The sequence below is a fragment of the Rhamphochromis sp. 'chilingali' genome, assembly GCF_963969265.1.
Source record: "Rhamphochromis sp. 'chilingali' genome assembly, chromosome: 16".
NCBI classification, from domain to species: Eukaryota; Metazoa; Chordata; class Actinopteri; order Cichliformes; family Cichlidae; genus Rhamphochromis; species Rhamphochromis sp. 'chilingali'.
Window position 1 is genome coordinate 13,904,743 of NC_137943.1, and position 12,878 is coordinate 13,917,620.

General features: G+C 43.8%; 2 protein-coding genes across 2 annotated transcripts; both read left to right on the forward strand.

The window, feature by feature from the left end:
* The first annotated feature begins 613 nt into the window (after positions 1-613).
* Positions 614-3,313, forward strand: LOC308383383 (C2 calcium-dependent domain-containing protein 4C-like). The gene is made up of 3 exons (XM_080861308.1): positions 614-748; positions 1,267-2,014; positions 2,164-3,313. Exons 2-3 carry the CDS (start codon positions 1,298-1,300, stop codon positions 2,716-2,718), a joined length of 1,272 nt encoding a protein of 423 aa, XP_080717434.1. The 5' UTR covers positions 614-748; positions 1,267-1,297; the 3' UTR covers positions 2,719-3,313.
* Positions 3,314-6,721: 3,408 nt separating this feature from the next.
* Positions 6,722-10,439, forward strand: fem1a (fem-1 homolog a). The gene has a single exon (XM_080907745.1). The coding sequence runs from the start codon at positions 6,910-6,912 to the stop codon at positions 8,761-8,763; it is 1,854 nt and encodes a 617-aa protein (XP_080763871.1). The 5' UTR covers positions 6,722-6,909; the 3' UTR covers positions 8,764-10,439.
* The last annotated feature ends 2,439 nt before the right edge of the window (positions 10,440-12,878 follow it).

Here is a 12,878-nt window from a genome sequence, read left to right on the forward strand (position 1 = left end):
GAGGTCTTTTTCATTAGTTGAATGTGATGCATAGAAAGGAGGAGCTAAGTGGTCATTTGCCTCAGTTTAACTTGCTTTCTGATGGTCATTAAAATTGTTTTTCATTATGTTTTCTTTCTCTCTTTTTAAAATATATATTACTTCAGTTTCTCTGCGCGAGCTTTCCCCTGCATCATCACTGGGAAATGAGTTTCAGATGGTTGGTATAAATGCAGCATATTGTCAGACCATATAACGCTCAGTTTGCCATCAGGAAGTCCAATTAAGGTCCCCTGTTTGCATGCATTAGACCCATGTAATACACGGTGCACTATCTCACAGTCCATTAGAGACTAGCTCTCACGTGAGTGCCAAATGCAATCACAGTGTTCTCTCTAAAATCCAACGAAGCAGTGAGATATAAAACCCACATAATTTGCAACACTTTGTGGGTGATGAAGCAACAGCTTTCAAAATGAGTACCCCCACCGCCACCCTCCCCTTCCATGCCTGCGCTGGGAACAGTTTCATGGTAAATATCATGGGAAGGCTTCACGATCATCTCATTGGCTCAGAAGTCAGAGACCCCATCATATAAAACGAGAGCGACTGGTCTAACAGCCCTTTCCCACTGGCGAGGGTAGTGGATCACACTTGGGCTCCAACTGTCGGGAAAATACCTTTTACGCACAGAGTGTCTGGAAAGGTTGAGCGAGTCCGCGCGCCAGCGATCAGAATTTTTGAAGCGAAAGAGTCATACAGCCAACAGGTGGGTTTACTCGGCTGCAGCTGTGCAGCGCAGCGGGACTTAACTTGGCTTTATCTGGTGGAGAAAAGTTATTTAGACTCGTCTTTGCGCATGCATTTTTAATATTACTTTGAATATTTGCGTTTTCGGTGATTTAAATGACTGCGGAGTGATGAAAAAATAGTTAAACTTAATGAAAACGTTTTTTTTCGCATTGTTCGTTTAAATTATCTAGATGAAATTTAATTTTAGCTCGTGTTCTCACTAATTCCACATTCATTAAAGTCTTCTTTGTAGCTGGTTAGATAAGCGTTTTTTTTTTAATTGTTTTGTTTTAATGCTACTTCTGGTTTAAAGGTTTAGTCATCATTTCACTCACCCGCTGAATCTGAAGCGTATTTTTCTACTGAGGTGTAAAGGGCAAAACAAATTTGATCTAGGGTTAATGTCTTCTGGGAACCCACGTTTGAACTCCGATCAATGGATGCGTTTCTTTTGATTCTATCTGCCTTTTCTGTGCATCACTCTTCTCTTAATAGAAAAACTGTTAGCTGGGGCGTCTGAGTAGGCATGTGGCTACTGGAGAAGCTCCGCAGTGGGACTCAATCCCAGCCTCCGCAGACAATAGAGGCCATTCCTGTTTCTGTGTATGCCAATGTACTCACTCCAGAGAAGATTCCCGATTTCTTCATCCCACCCAAACTTATCTGCTGCCCCCCAGAAGAATCTGTCACCCCAGAAACTCAGCACTGCTCCAAAATCAGACCCTCAGCCTCTGACCATGCCATCTGCAGCCAGAGCCCCAGAGCTAGGAGCGGCAAGAACCCCTGCAGCCCTCGCCTCTTTTCCCGCAATCTCCAGAAATCAGCCAACCGGCACATCATCCAGATAGAGAGCGCTGATGAGCCTGGTGCTGGATCTATGGACAGGGTCGGTATTGATGTAAACACTAATGCTGACCCACAGTCACAGACTGCAATGTCTCTGCCATATGTCCCAAAGGCTCAGACCTCCTATGGCTTTTCCACCCTGATGGAGTCTCCTCATACCCGACGCAAGGAGAGCCTTTTCCACAGCGACCCCAGCAGCCCTCTCACCTCCCCAAACTCCCAGAGGCGCTCCCAAGGGGGAACCCTACTGGCCCCGGCTGACCCCAACCCCTACCGCTATTTCAGCGGTGGTGAGAGTGACACCTGCTCCTCAGCCGAGTCATCTCCCTTTAACTCACCTCTCCTTTCCCGATCTGCCTCTCTCCTGCGCTCTATTACACAGGAGACACAAGCCAAGGTGAGGACTTGTGCTCTATATGCTCATGTATGGCCACGATGTATAATTCAAAATCATCAGTGAGTGTGTAACAGTTTTTTCCTCCTAGTTTGATTCAGCTAGTGGCTTATTTCTGTATGTTTACAGTTGCTTTTCCTCTCTCCCCCAAGGTGTCTCGTGCCAAACGCTCCCTGGCACGCCACAGTTCCCTCTCCACTGATGAATGCAGCTCAGCAGACAACAGCCCCAACATGCAGCGCCGCCGAATGCGCTGCCCTCCCTCTCCCGCCTTCCGTGGATGTAAAAGCGGTGGCTTGAGGGGAGCAGCGGCATCGGACCTCTGTCAGCGCGAGCACACTATAAACCTCAACAAGGGGGGGAAACTGAGGCTGAGCACTCACTATGACAGGGAGGCAGCCCGGCTGAGGGTGCGCGTGCTCGCAGCTGAGGCCCTTTACGACAGGCAGACAGACCTTAAAAGCATCAACTGCTGCGTAGCACTCTACCTGAATCCTGGTAAGAAGCAGAAACAAAGGAGCACCATCATTAAGAACAGCAGGAATCCGGTGTTCAATGAAGACTTTTTTTTCGATGCTCTGCCTCAGGCACAGGTAAAGACTCTGGCCTTGAAAGTAAAGGTAGTGAACAAAGGAACCAGCCTGAAGAGAGATGTGCTTCTTGGAGAAAGAGAAGTGCTGCTCAGTGAGCTGCTCGCAGGCCTCTAGGGAGCCCCTGTCAAGACTGGCGGACACGAGCTGGTCCACACCTTGAGGGCCCCCAGTCTTTTTATCCCACCTCGCCCTTCTGACAAATACTGGACAGGAGCAAGCACACAGATGACAAGGAAGATGTTTCTTCCACACTGGGTTATATATGCGCACAGAAAAAAATGAAGGTCTCTGTTAAAGTCTCGCTTTGCCAATTCTTCAAATTCAAAATTAGGGGCAGCCCACAATAACCTATAGGCTTATCAGTGAAGTGACTATGTGAACAGTGGGGCTGTGATCCTCGTTTGTGCGTATTTCTCTTTGAGTATTGAGTTACAAACAGTTTTACTCTCACCGATGAGCGTTGTATTGTGGCTCAGTGTCATATCAGTTGGTATGCAATCTTGTTTAAGTTGGAGCTGCTTATTGTTTCGTAATGAATGCGGTGATATTATCTGTAAGCATTTGCACGTCACTGTGGAAATTAATAATGGCTCTGTGTGCTTGAGAGAATTTATATATAGGGAAGATATTCGATTTTAATTGCTAGTAAATGTAATGTTGATATGAGTGTTGTTTTGTGATATGCTTTTGAACTCACGAATAAAAAACATGCTAGGGCTTTTGTCTCGCCTTGCACTTTTTGTCTGTGGTTTTTGTCTTTGAATTAATCCCCAGGATCACATGAAATCCCCAGAAATGATAATAAACCTCTCATTTTCTCACTCGAGTTTTAAATTATTGCAAACAACCCTCAGGTGGGGTCTTCTGAGCCAGGCACAAGCTGGGTGTCATTTGTGAGCCTTTTGATTCCAAATACCCCCCCAACCCCAATATTGTTTCTGTGTGCATTCAAAATCCCTGTTTAATTTTAAAAGCATGTTTCCTATTCAGTCCTCCAGTGAGTTTCTGTTACTGGCACACACTGTCTTTCTCTGGAAATAATCCGTCTGCACAGGGAGGTTAGGTCTCGATTTATGAGTTCAACATTTGGGTTGACAAGTGGAAATGTATTTGTGCTACTATAGGATAATAAAAAAAAATGTAGAAGACACACTGCAATCCACACTTGTACATTTGGCAGACATACATGGCAGAAGTCCCACTACTAAAAAAGAAAAAGAAAAAATATTAAACGTGGACTTTTGCCTCCTCTGCTGGTGCAACAGCAGAATGACATGCAAGTGAGCTAAATCATCAAAACGTCACTTCATTTTTATAAAATAAGTGCTGAGACAGCCTTTGTTTCAATCACCACCTGCCCCCCGATATATCAGGCAGACAGTTTGGTGACCCAGAGCAGAAAATAATCCAGGATTTCATTAAAAATGTAAAAACTTGGGAGACGACGCTCAAGTTTGTGCACAAGAGTGATGACCCCTATTTCTTCACTGATATAAGCCTGTGGGAAACATTCATCTGTAAGCTAAAAGGAGATGCATTTCCTACAAACTCAAGAGCAGAGCGATAAAACTGAAAGAAAATTAAGTGTGTTAGCTGCCGTAGTGGTAATACTCAAGAAGGGAAATTATGAAACTTGAACCATCTAATAACCTCCTAACTGGAAAAAAAAATCCAGAGCTCAACAACAGCCTACACAATCAAATGAAGATGAAGAGTTTTTTTGTTTTTAACTTGAGGTAATCAAAAGCAGAAATTAAAAGTCCTGATTGTTTCTGTGAGTGCAGTTGTTGGTTTGAGGTTTGCGGGTCTCGCTGGAAAATCTTCTCACACATGCATAAAGACATTTCCACACGGCAACCAGGGTCCATCAAAAATCTCCTTATTCATTAACAGACTGTTTGCAGCACAGTCAGATGGTTTTTAAAAAAAAAATTCAGCTCTGACGACTTAAAAAACAAACAAACACTTATGTAAGCATAAAAGCTTTAATTAATTTGACCAAATAATGTCTCCCCCCCCCCCCAAATTTTACTTTTATGATTTCATGAGACAGACTGGAAATGATATTTTTAAGAGGCTTTAAAAGAGAAGCACAGTGGAAGCTTTTATTTGCATTCAGACTGTGTTTCCTCTTCATGTTTTACTGTATGCAAGGACTGAAAATGACTGCCGTGTAGCAGCATTTATCCTCTGAATTCATTTAATGTTTTAACCATCAGCTATAGCAACTCTCCATGCCACAGTGTATTTATACATATGTTATATGTTTCCAGTTTCCACTTTACAAATAAGATAAAGTCATATGAAGCACGTAGGCTACAGATTTTGGCACTGAACATTTAAGTCAATATTCTGGCCCCTGGCGTTGAGTAGGAGGACAGAGTGATGTGACCTAACAACTGTTGGGATCAGTGGTGTAGGTTTCCAGCTCCTTACTGTTTTCATTTGGATTTTTTTTTTTAACTAAAAATGAATCTCATCCCTGCTGTCAAATTTAAAACTGTGTTATCCCCATAACATTAACCTAAGTAATAATCTTCCAAAGTAATATGTAGTCATATGGCAAGTAGGGGATGATGGTGACTGTTTGCTCACAGTGCAGGAGGCCTCGCTGCCTGTGAGATAGGATTCTGTCATTTGATTATTCGGTGATAATCATTAGATTTAGAATATTATGCTATTTAATTCAGACTGACTGAAACTCCTGATTTGAATTAAGAGCTGGTAGGATTCATGCACATTCAAAATGTGCATGCAGACAGTCACAGTTTGGCACGACGCAGCTGTCTAAAGGAGGAGAATCCAACATTTCAGCTGCCTGCAACAGGAGTTTTTTGTTTATCTGTTTTGTTTATTTTTATTGTTATTTATTTATTTTTCATCGTTTTTTCTCAAAACTGACCTAAGATACATATCTTAAGGGATGAACTAGAGAACAAATTTTAAATGGTCTCTTTTGGTGCTTTGTTGCTCTCAGACTGTCACAAAAACAACAACTACTACTTTGACTGACTCTATGAAAAATGCATAAGAAGATCTCACAGAGGTAACAAGGTGAGCCCCAGGGAACTTTCAGGCACAAATGTGACATCTGGGCAGGATGTGCAGGGTGTCCTTAAAATGTTTGAGGAAACCAGACCAAGTGGAGGACGAAAGAACTATTTACAGCAAATGAACAGTATCTGAAAGTCATATTCTTAAGAAGCAGAAAGAAAATCCAGCAATGACCTGACACAGAACCTGAGAGATGCGTCTGATCCTTTGGTTCATCCACCTGCTGTTCAATGACACATCATCACGAGGACTCAGTGGTTGGCTGTCAAGAAGCCATTCTTAAGGAAGGGAAACAGGGGGAAGGCTGACGTACGCCAGATCGCACCTGGACTGAAAATCAGTGGCAACAGGTCTGATGGAGTGATGAATGCATATTTGCATCCAAATTTCCCTTCTTTATTTTTTTTTGTTCAAATCATCATTAATATGTATGAAGAAGACATCAATAAAACATGGAGAACGATTTTCATCCACCATGTAATACCACATGGAAAGAAACTGATTGGTGCCAATTTTATTTTTTAGCGTGACAACGAACCAAAACATCCGGATAAGAGCTTTGATTGTCCTATTCCTGAATACTACTTAAAGAAATTGAAAGAAAGCTCAATTAAGGCTGAGTTGAAAAGCAAAACAAATATTGATTCTGTTCGAAGTTTTGTTTGTTTTTGTATATATACTTTTTCCTCGCAAAATATAAAGAAATGAAGGGCGGCTCGAGGCTTCTGCACAGTACTGTATAATAACGGTGTACAGTTTTGTGAGACTAAACTATATATCAAACACAGCATATGTTCTACCAGCGGGTGGATTACACCGACTTTTATTATAAGTAGCCGCTACCGTTTTCATTACAACTCTTTTCGGGTATACTTGCTTTGTAAGCGCGGAATCAGCTGGAAACACTGCGCTTTGTTGGTGCGATCGCCACAACAAACGAACCCATCAGCTGGCAGCTCTTTAACTGACACACATCACGGGAAATGTAGTTTATCTTCCAGGAAACGCCTCCTGCTCTTGAGAACTGGAAATTCCCCCAACACTACATCACCCACAATGCCTCACCGTCATCGTAAACAACATAGACGCCATCTTGACAGCACCCTCAAAATGGCAGAAAGATGTGAGCTAGAAACCGAGTCCAAACTAAGATCTCAGCGCTCTGCTATTTAAAACCAGTCGGCGCCGTTTTTCCCCAACCGCGGGTGGTTATGGAGTTGGAGCCCAGCGAGGCAGCACAGAGCCTGTAACATGGATATATCGACGGCGGTTTTCAACGCGGCCAGAGATGGTAAGCTGAAACTTATCCAGAAGTTGCTGAGCAACAAAAGTCCAGAGGAGCTGGAGGCTTTGGCTGAGGAGAAAACACAGGGGGGAACCCCTTTGCTGATAGCCTCTCGATACGGACATTTAGAGGTGGTGGACTACCTCCTTGAACATTGTAAAGCGAATGTTGAACTCGGGGGTTCGGTGAACTTTGACGGCGAGACCATCGAGGGGGCTCCGCCGCTCTGGGCGGCTTCGGCAGCCGGTCACCTCCTTGTGGTGAAGACGCTACTGAAACACGGTGCCTCAGTAAACAATGCAACACTAACTAACTCAACGCCGCTCCGAGCTGCCTGCTTCGACGGTCACCTGGAGATCGTCCGCTACCTGGTGGAGCACAGAGCCGACATGGAGGTCGCCAACCGCCACGGCCACACCTGCCTCATGATCTCCTGCTATAAGGGCCACAAGGAGATAGCCAAGTTCCTCCTGGATCGCGGTGCGGATGTTAACCGCAAGAGTGTGAAAGGAAACACTGCCCTACACGACTGTGCCGAGTCAGGTAGTCTGGACATCATGAAGATGCTGCTGAAGTGCAGTGCCCGCATGGAGAGAGACGGATACGGGATGACCCCGCTCCTGGCCGCAAGCGTGACGGGTCACACCAACATAGTGGAGTACCTCGCCCACCAGCCTCGTACCTCCAGAGAGGAGCGCATTGATGCACTTGAACTCCTAGGGGCTACTTTTGTGGACAAAAAGCGTGATCTGTTGGGCGCCATGAGGTACTGGAGGAGGGCGATGGAGCTGAGGCAGCCAGGGGAAAAGACCGGTTCTCTTGCCAAGCCCCCACCCGGTCCCCCGATCCCCGCCTATGGCTGCGCACAGGAGGTGTGCACTGCAGAGGAACTCGAGGCTTTGATCACCGACCCGGACGAAATGAGGATGCAGGCCCTGTTGATTCGCGAGCGCATCCTGGGCCCGTCCCATCCAGACACGTCTTATTACATCCGCTATAGGGGAGCTGTGTACGCTGACTCGGGCAACTTTGAGCGCTGCATAAGTCTGTGGAAGTACGCTTTAGACATGCAGCAAAGCAACCTGGACCCTCTCAGTCCCATGACAGCCTCAAGTTTCCTGTCTTTTGCAGAGCTCTTCTCGTTTGTTCTTCAAGACCGGGCAAAAGGCTCGCTGTCAACACGCATCACCTTCCATGATCTCATGACTGTGTTGGGCAAAAGCGTGAGGGAGGTAGAGAGAGCTGTGGCACAGAGGGATAATCCCCCAGAAGCTCCTCAGTTCACCAAAGCCCTCTCCATCATCCTCCACCTCATCTTTCTACTGGAGAAGCTCGAGTGCAGCCCGGAGCAGGAGCACCAGAAGAAGCACACGGTGTACCGACTTCTAAAGCTGAACCCCCGAGGGCGGAGCGGCTTCACCCCCCTGCACATGGCCGTAGACAAGGAAACGACATCTGTCGGCCGCTACCCGGTAGGCCGCTTCCCCTCCCAGGCGGTGGCTGCACTGCTCCTAGAGTGCGGCGCGGACGTTGATTCGCGGGACTGTGAGAACAACACACCGCTGCACATTGCTGCTAACAACGGTTGTCCGGAGATTATAGCGCTCCTCATGAAGGCTGGAGCTCACTTCGATGCCACAAATGCACAGAGGAAGACGGCCTACGAGCTGTTGGATGAGCACAGCAGCGGGCACCCGGCCCTCTACCCGCTAAACTACGTCACCCTTCAGTGCCTGGCAGCACGTGCAATCGAAAAGCACAGACTGCCCTACAGGGGACTCATCTCTGAAGAGATGGAGGCTTTCATTGAGCTGCACTGACTTCCACTTCTGCATCAACCGCCCCCTTCTAATGAAGAGGCATCCCAGCAACTACTCTTCCCGTTCTCGCCTATTCTTTACTGTGACCTGACACAAACTATTCTTTTGGGGGTTTTTTTGCTCGACACAAGTCTCCTCTTGACTTCTGCTCCACTGCTGACTGTAACCAACGTTTTTATCAGACCAAACCAATAGCAATAAACATCCAACCTCTGGGCTTAAGTGTCTGCCAGAGGTCTGGTCAGTTGTTGCTTTATTCTAACACAGACTTTTAAGGTGATTGTTGGTTTCCACTGCTACTTAATGCCGGGTGAAACGTTAACATCATATAGACTCTATTGCGTCTCCTCTCAGTGTCTCCTTCTAAAACAAACAAGCAAAAAGGGAGCGGTACAAGCTGATGGGGGTTTGTGTGGGTTTGCTAGTGGCTGAAGTGTATGAGAAATGGGCTCGTTTTTACTGACACAAAGCATCTGATCAAAGTAGCCAGATAACATGCATGAAAATGAAGTGTGACTGTGGTAGCTCACTTGTTGTTTAGCAGATTCATTCAGAAAGGAAATATTTGAACAAACTCAACGAGTCGCTGGCATTTTTTTTTTCTTTTCTTTGTGCCTGGTTCTACTTGTTCGCATTCGGTGTACCATCTGTTATGTTTCTCTGACGCTGGGAACGTGTTGAAAGTACTGTGCCAAATGTTCCGTTACAAACTGTAAACCGGTGGCAAAATGGCAAAAGCAATGAATGTTTTCTTCCTGATTACAAGCAAAAGTAATAATATGAAGTTACAGACATGAACCTCTGAGCTTGAGGAGAACATTGACTGGACTGTGACAGTATTTTGTCAGCCTGCTGCACCGTCTGACTTAGTAAAAAAAAAGAAAAAGAGACAGGTGCCATTATTTAACACTCCCCAGTCTCCAAACAAGATAACCTATGCAGTTGTTAATATTATTCCAAAAATTGTGAAGCTAAAAGTCGCTGCATGAACACGATTTACATGTTGTTTTTGTTTTTTTGGGGTTTTTTCCCCTCTGTTGTACATGTTCATCCTAATATGATGACTTAAATGATTGGGGCTGCTTCTTTAACAATAATTTGGTATCTTCTGAATATTTAAATCTAAGAATGTTTTGTTAATTTCTACTTATTTCTGAATGAACAGTTTCTAACAGAGCCTGACGCGTACCTGCGTGCCTCCTCCCAGGATTATGAAATCCACAAGAAAGACATCCAAGTTAATGCAAAAGAAGCAGCCTCATGACGTTTGCGGGGACAACGACGGACCTTTGAGCGCGCTCTCGTCGCTATAAAAAAAGGCACAAATCAACTGTCGAGGATCATGTGTTGGTTTTTGCCTTGCAGTGAATTTTCCCTTTAACATCAGATGCAGTTCACAGAAAACAAAAAGGAAAAGATGGCTCTTTGGCCATTCCTGCATCTCAGTCTTATATTTAGTTGTTTTTCTTGTGTTTTCAGCAATATTTTATTTGTCAGTCTGTGTTAAGCACCACTAAAAAGTTGAAATACACACTGAAGAGGCTCTGGAAGATCCTAAACACCTTATATTCAGGCTCTAAACTGTCGCTGCCTTTGTCTTTCCCAGCAGATTTGCGATAACTCAAGATTAAAAGTGTGTTGGAGATGCCTGAATAAAATTCAGTATCACAACAGAATCCCTGTATGTCGGCTCAGCGTTCCTGTGGCTCTTGTCTGTGTGCAAAAATGTGAATGAGAGTTGTTCTTGACTTAGGCTGGAAAGCTGGAAATGAATCCCAGTTTTCGATGTCTTGATTTTAATTATTCAGTCTGAGCGCTGTTGCTCACATGGCAGCAGCGTTTGCATTGTGATAGCAGCAGGACATAACAGCCTTACCATGCCATTGTGACAGCCAGGTCCATGAAATGATCTAATTTGGACACTGGAAGTGACATTATCTTGGAGTGCACACGTATCAAAAACAAAATCTGCGAGCTCTCATTACGCAGGCTTTCCACAGCTCACATAAACTCCAGCACCCTGAAATAAAGCATAACAGAAACTTGATCTTTCAGAGTCCTGCACTCTTAAAATATAAATAGAGTGCAATTAACGTCACTGCTGCAGGGTAGTGCTAGAGACAGGCCACTTACTCTGCTAATTTTAGGGATCTTTTGGCCTAGCTTCCACTCTGAAAATGGGAATACTGTAATGCTATACAGTCAGACAGGCAGGTCACAGGGTGACTGGCAGAGACGGCGCACGGACAACAGAGACGGCATTATTCTTATAGTAACAGACACAATATTAGCTATCCATCGATAAAAGCTTAACCTAACTACATTAAGTCGGGCAGTGTGGTGGCAGCTAGTCGAGAAACACCAGGTGGTAAATGTAGCGTCTACCCTGCATAACAGTCATAAAATAAGAAACTGTGAACACTGACGTAATCCACATGGTCTCCCATGGCTGACCTGACCCCTCTGTTAAAGGGGAAAATGGTCATTAACTTATTGTGTTAGATAATAACTGTGGAAGTAGCCCTTCTTCATATAAGATATTTACAAGTGGTAATATTGGGATAAATAGAAGAGGAAAGTGTATTTTTGGTACTTGAAGGCAAAAAAAAAAGGAAATCCCAAAGCTCGGCTTCCTTTTAGGAACTTACCTTCTGCAAACTGAAGAGACTTGGCATAGAAATACTGACATACCTAAACCTGGAGTCATGAATTTTCTTTGTTCATATTTCCATCCTCAAGTAAATGTAACATCATATAATAGTAACTTCCCACTAGATGTCACTAGCAACAAAGAAAATCAATCAGACAAGAAGTCTTTTGTTCCTTTAAGATCATGTGAAATGCTCAGAAATGTAGCTCTCAGGCAGAAATGGTGGTGGTGGGTTGATTTTCTTTTTCTTTGTGTCTCTTTCAGCAGAGAGTCTGACTCTGACAAAGAAGTCTTTGTACCGATAGAGAAACAGAATGAGCTGTTGAGGATGGCATTTATTTGAAAAAAAAAGAAAGAAAATGTAAGCACTAAATGTGCATTTTTAGGTAAAGAGGAAAAGAAATCTTGGTAGATGGGAGGCGCTGAGTCTTTTTGCAGGGTTTTCTATGGGGGTCAGCAGAAAGGTTAATATAAAACCTCCTTCGTGACATCCTCAGGTGCCATGCCAACGTCCAGCACCACACTCCAACACCTCACGATCTGCCCTTGTGGCTGTTGCTTTTGTCATGCTGCGTGACCCAAATAGCACCAGATCATTAAACTAGATATAACAAAGTCCTATGTTGAACTATTTCAATTTGCTTCAGGTTAAAGAATAGTGCTTTGTTGCCCTGTTTTTCTTTTTTTTTTTTTTTTTTATTGATATTTTAAATCAAATTTGTGGGCAACGCCAGAAACGAAGATAAGCTAATACACCAAATTGGTTACATTACACACACACATTGTTTAACTGCAGGCATTTATCCTGATAATTATATTTCATTTGATTCATTTCTTACATTAACCTGTTCGGCAGTCACTTCCATATATTTTTACCGACCCTTTGCTACTGTGATATTGATTAAATCCCCTGAAAACCATTTTTGATATATATGTACTGTAGATTAAGAAAACCAATGATAAAAGTGCACACATTTGACCCCACTGATATAAATGATCAATGAATCCACCTTTGTTAATATAACAGGACTGAATAAATTATAAGGAACAGCTCATTTATAATAGACTACTGCTAACTCCAGCCTAAAATAGCCAAGAATATCAGTACTGGTATATATGATGTATACGTATGCATCAAGAGATAAACATCAGCCGCTGCTACCAGAACACTCCTTCTCATTAATATTGGTTGATACTGATGCTCAGCCAGTGATGTAACCCTAAAGTAAAGGTAAAACTAAATCAGCAGCTTAAATGAAAGCTGACCATAACCTTGATGAACGTGGATTTGTTGCACTGTTGTTGGCTTTAATAGTTGTTCATTTTAGGCAAGTGAACCTATAAACTTGCTACTGAGTCTGTCTCCAGAACAATAAATAATACTTTTAAACTCCTTCCATCTGTTGTCCTCAGATGCTACTGCGTTATTTACCTCCTGTGGAATTATTAATGCATTTCCATAACA

Coding starts and splice junctions, on each gene's coding strand:
- fem1a (XM_080907745.1), top strand. CDS start 6,910: ATGGATATATCGACGGCGGTTTTCAACGCGGCCAGAGATGGTAAGCTG.
- LOC308383383 (XM_080861308.1), top strand. CDS start 1,298: ATGTGGCTACTGGAGAAGCTCCGCAGTGGGACTCAATCCCAGCCTCCG. Junction 2,015..2,163: donor CACAGGAGACACAAGCCAAG/GTGAGGACTTGT, acceptor CTCTCCCCCAAG/GTGTCTCGTGCCAAACGCTC.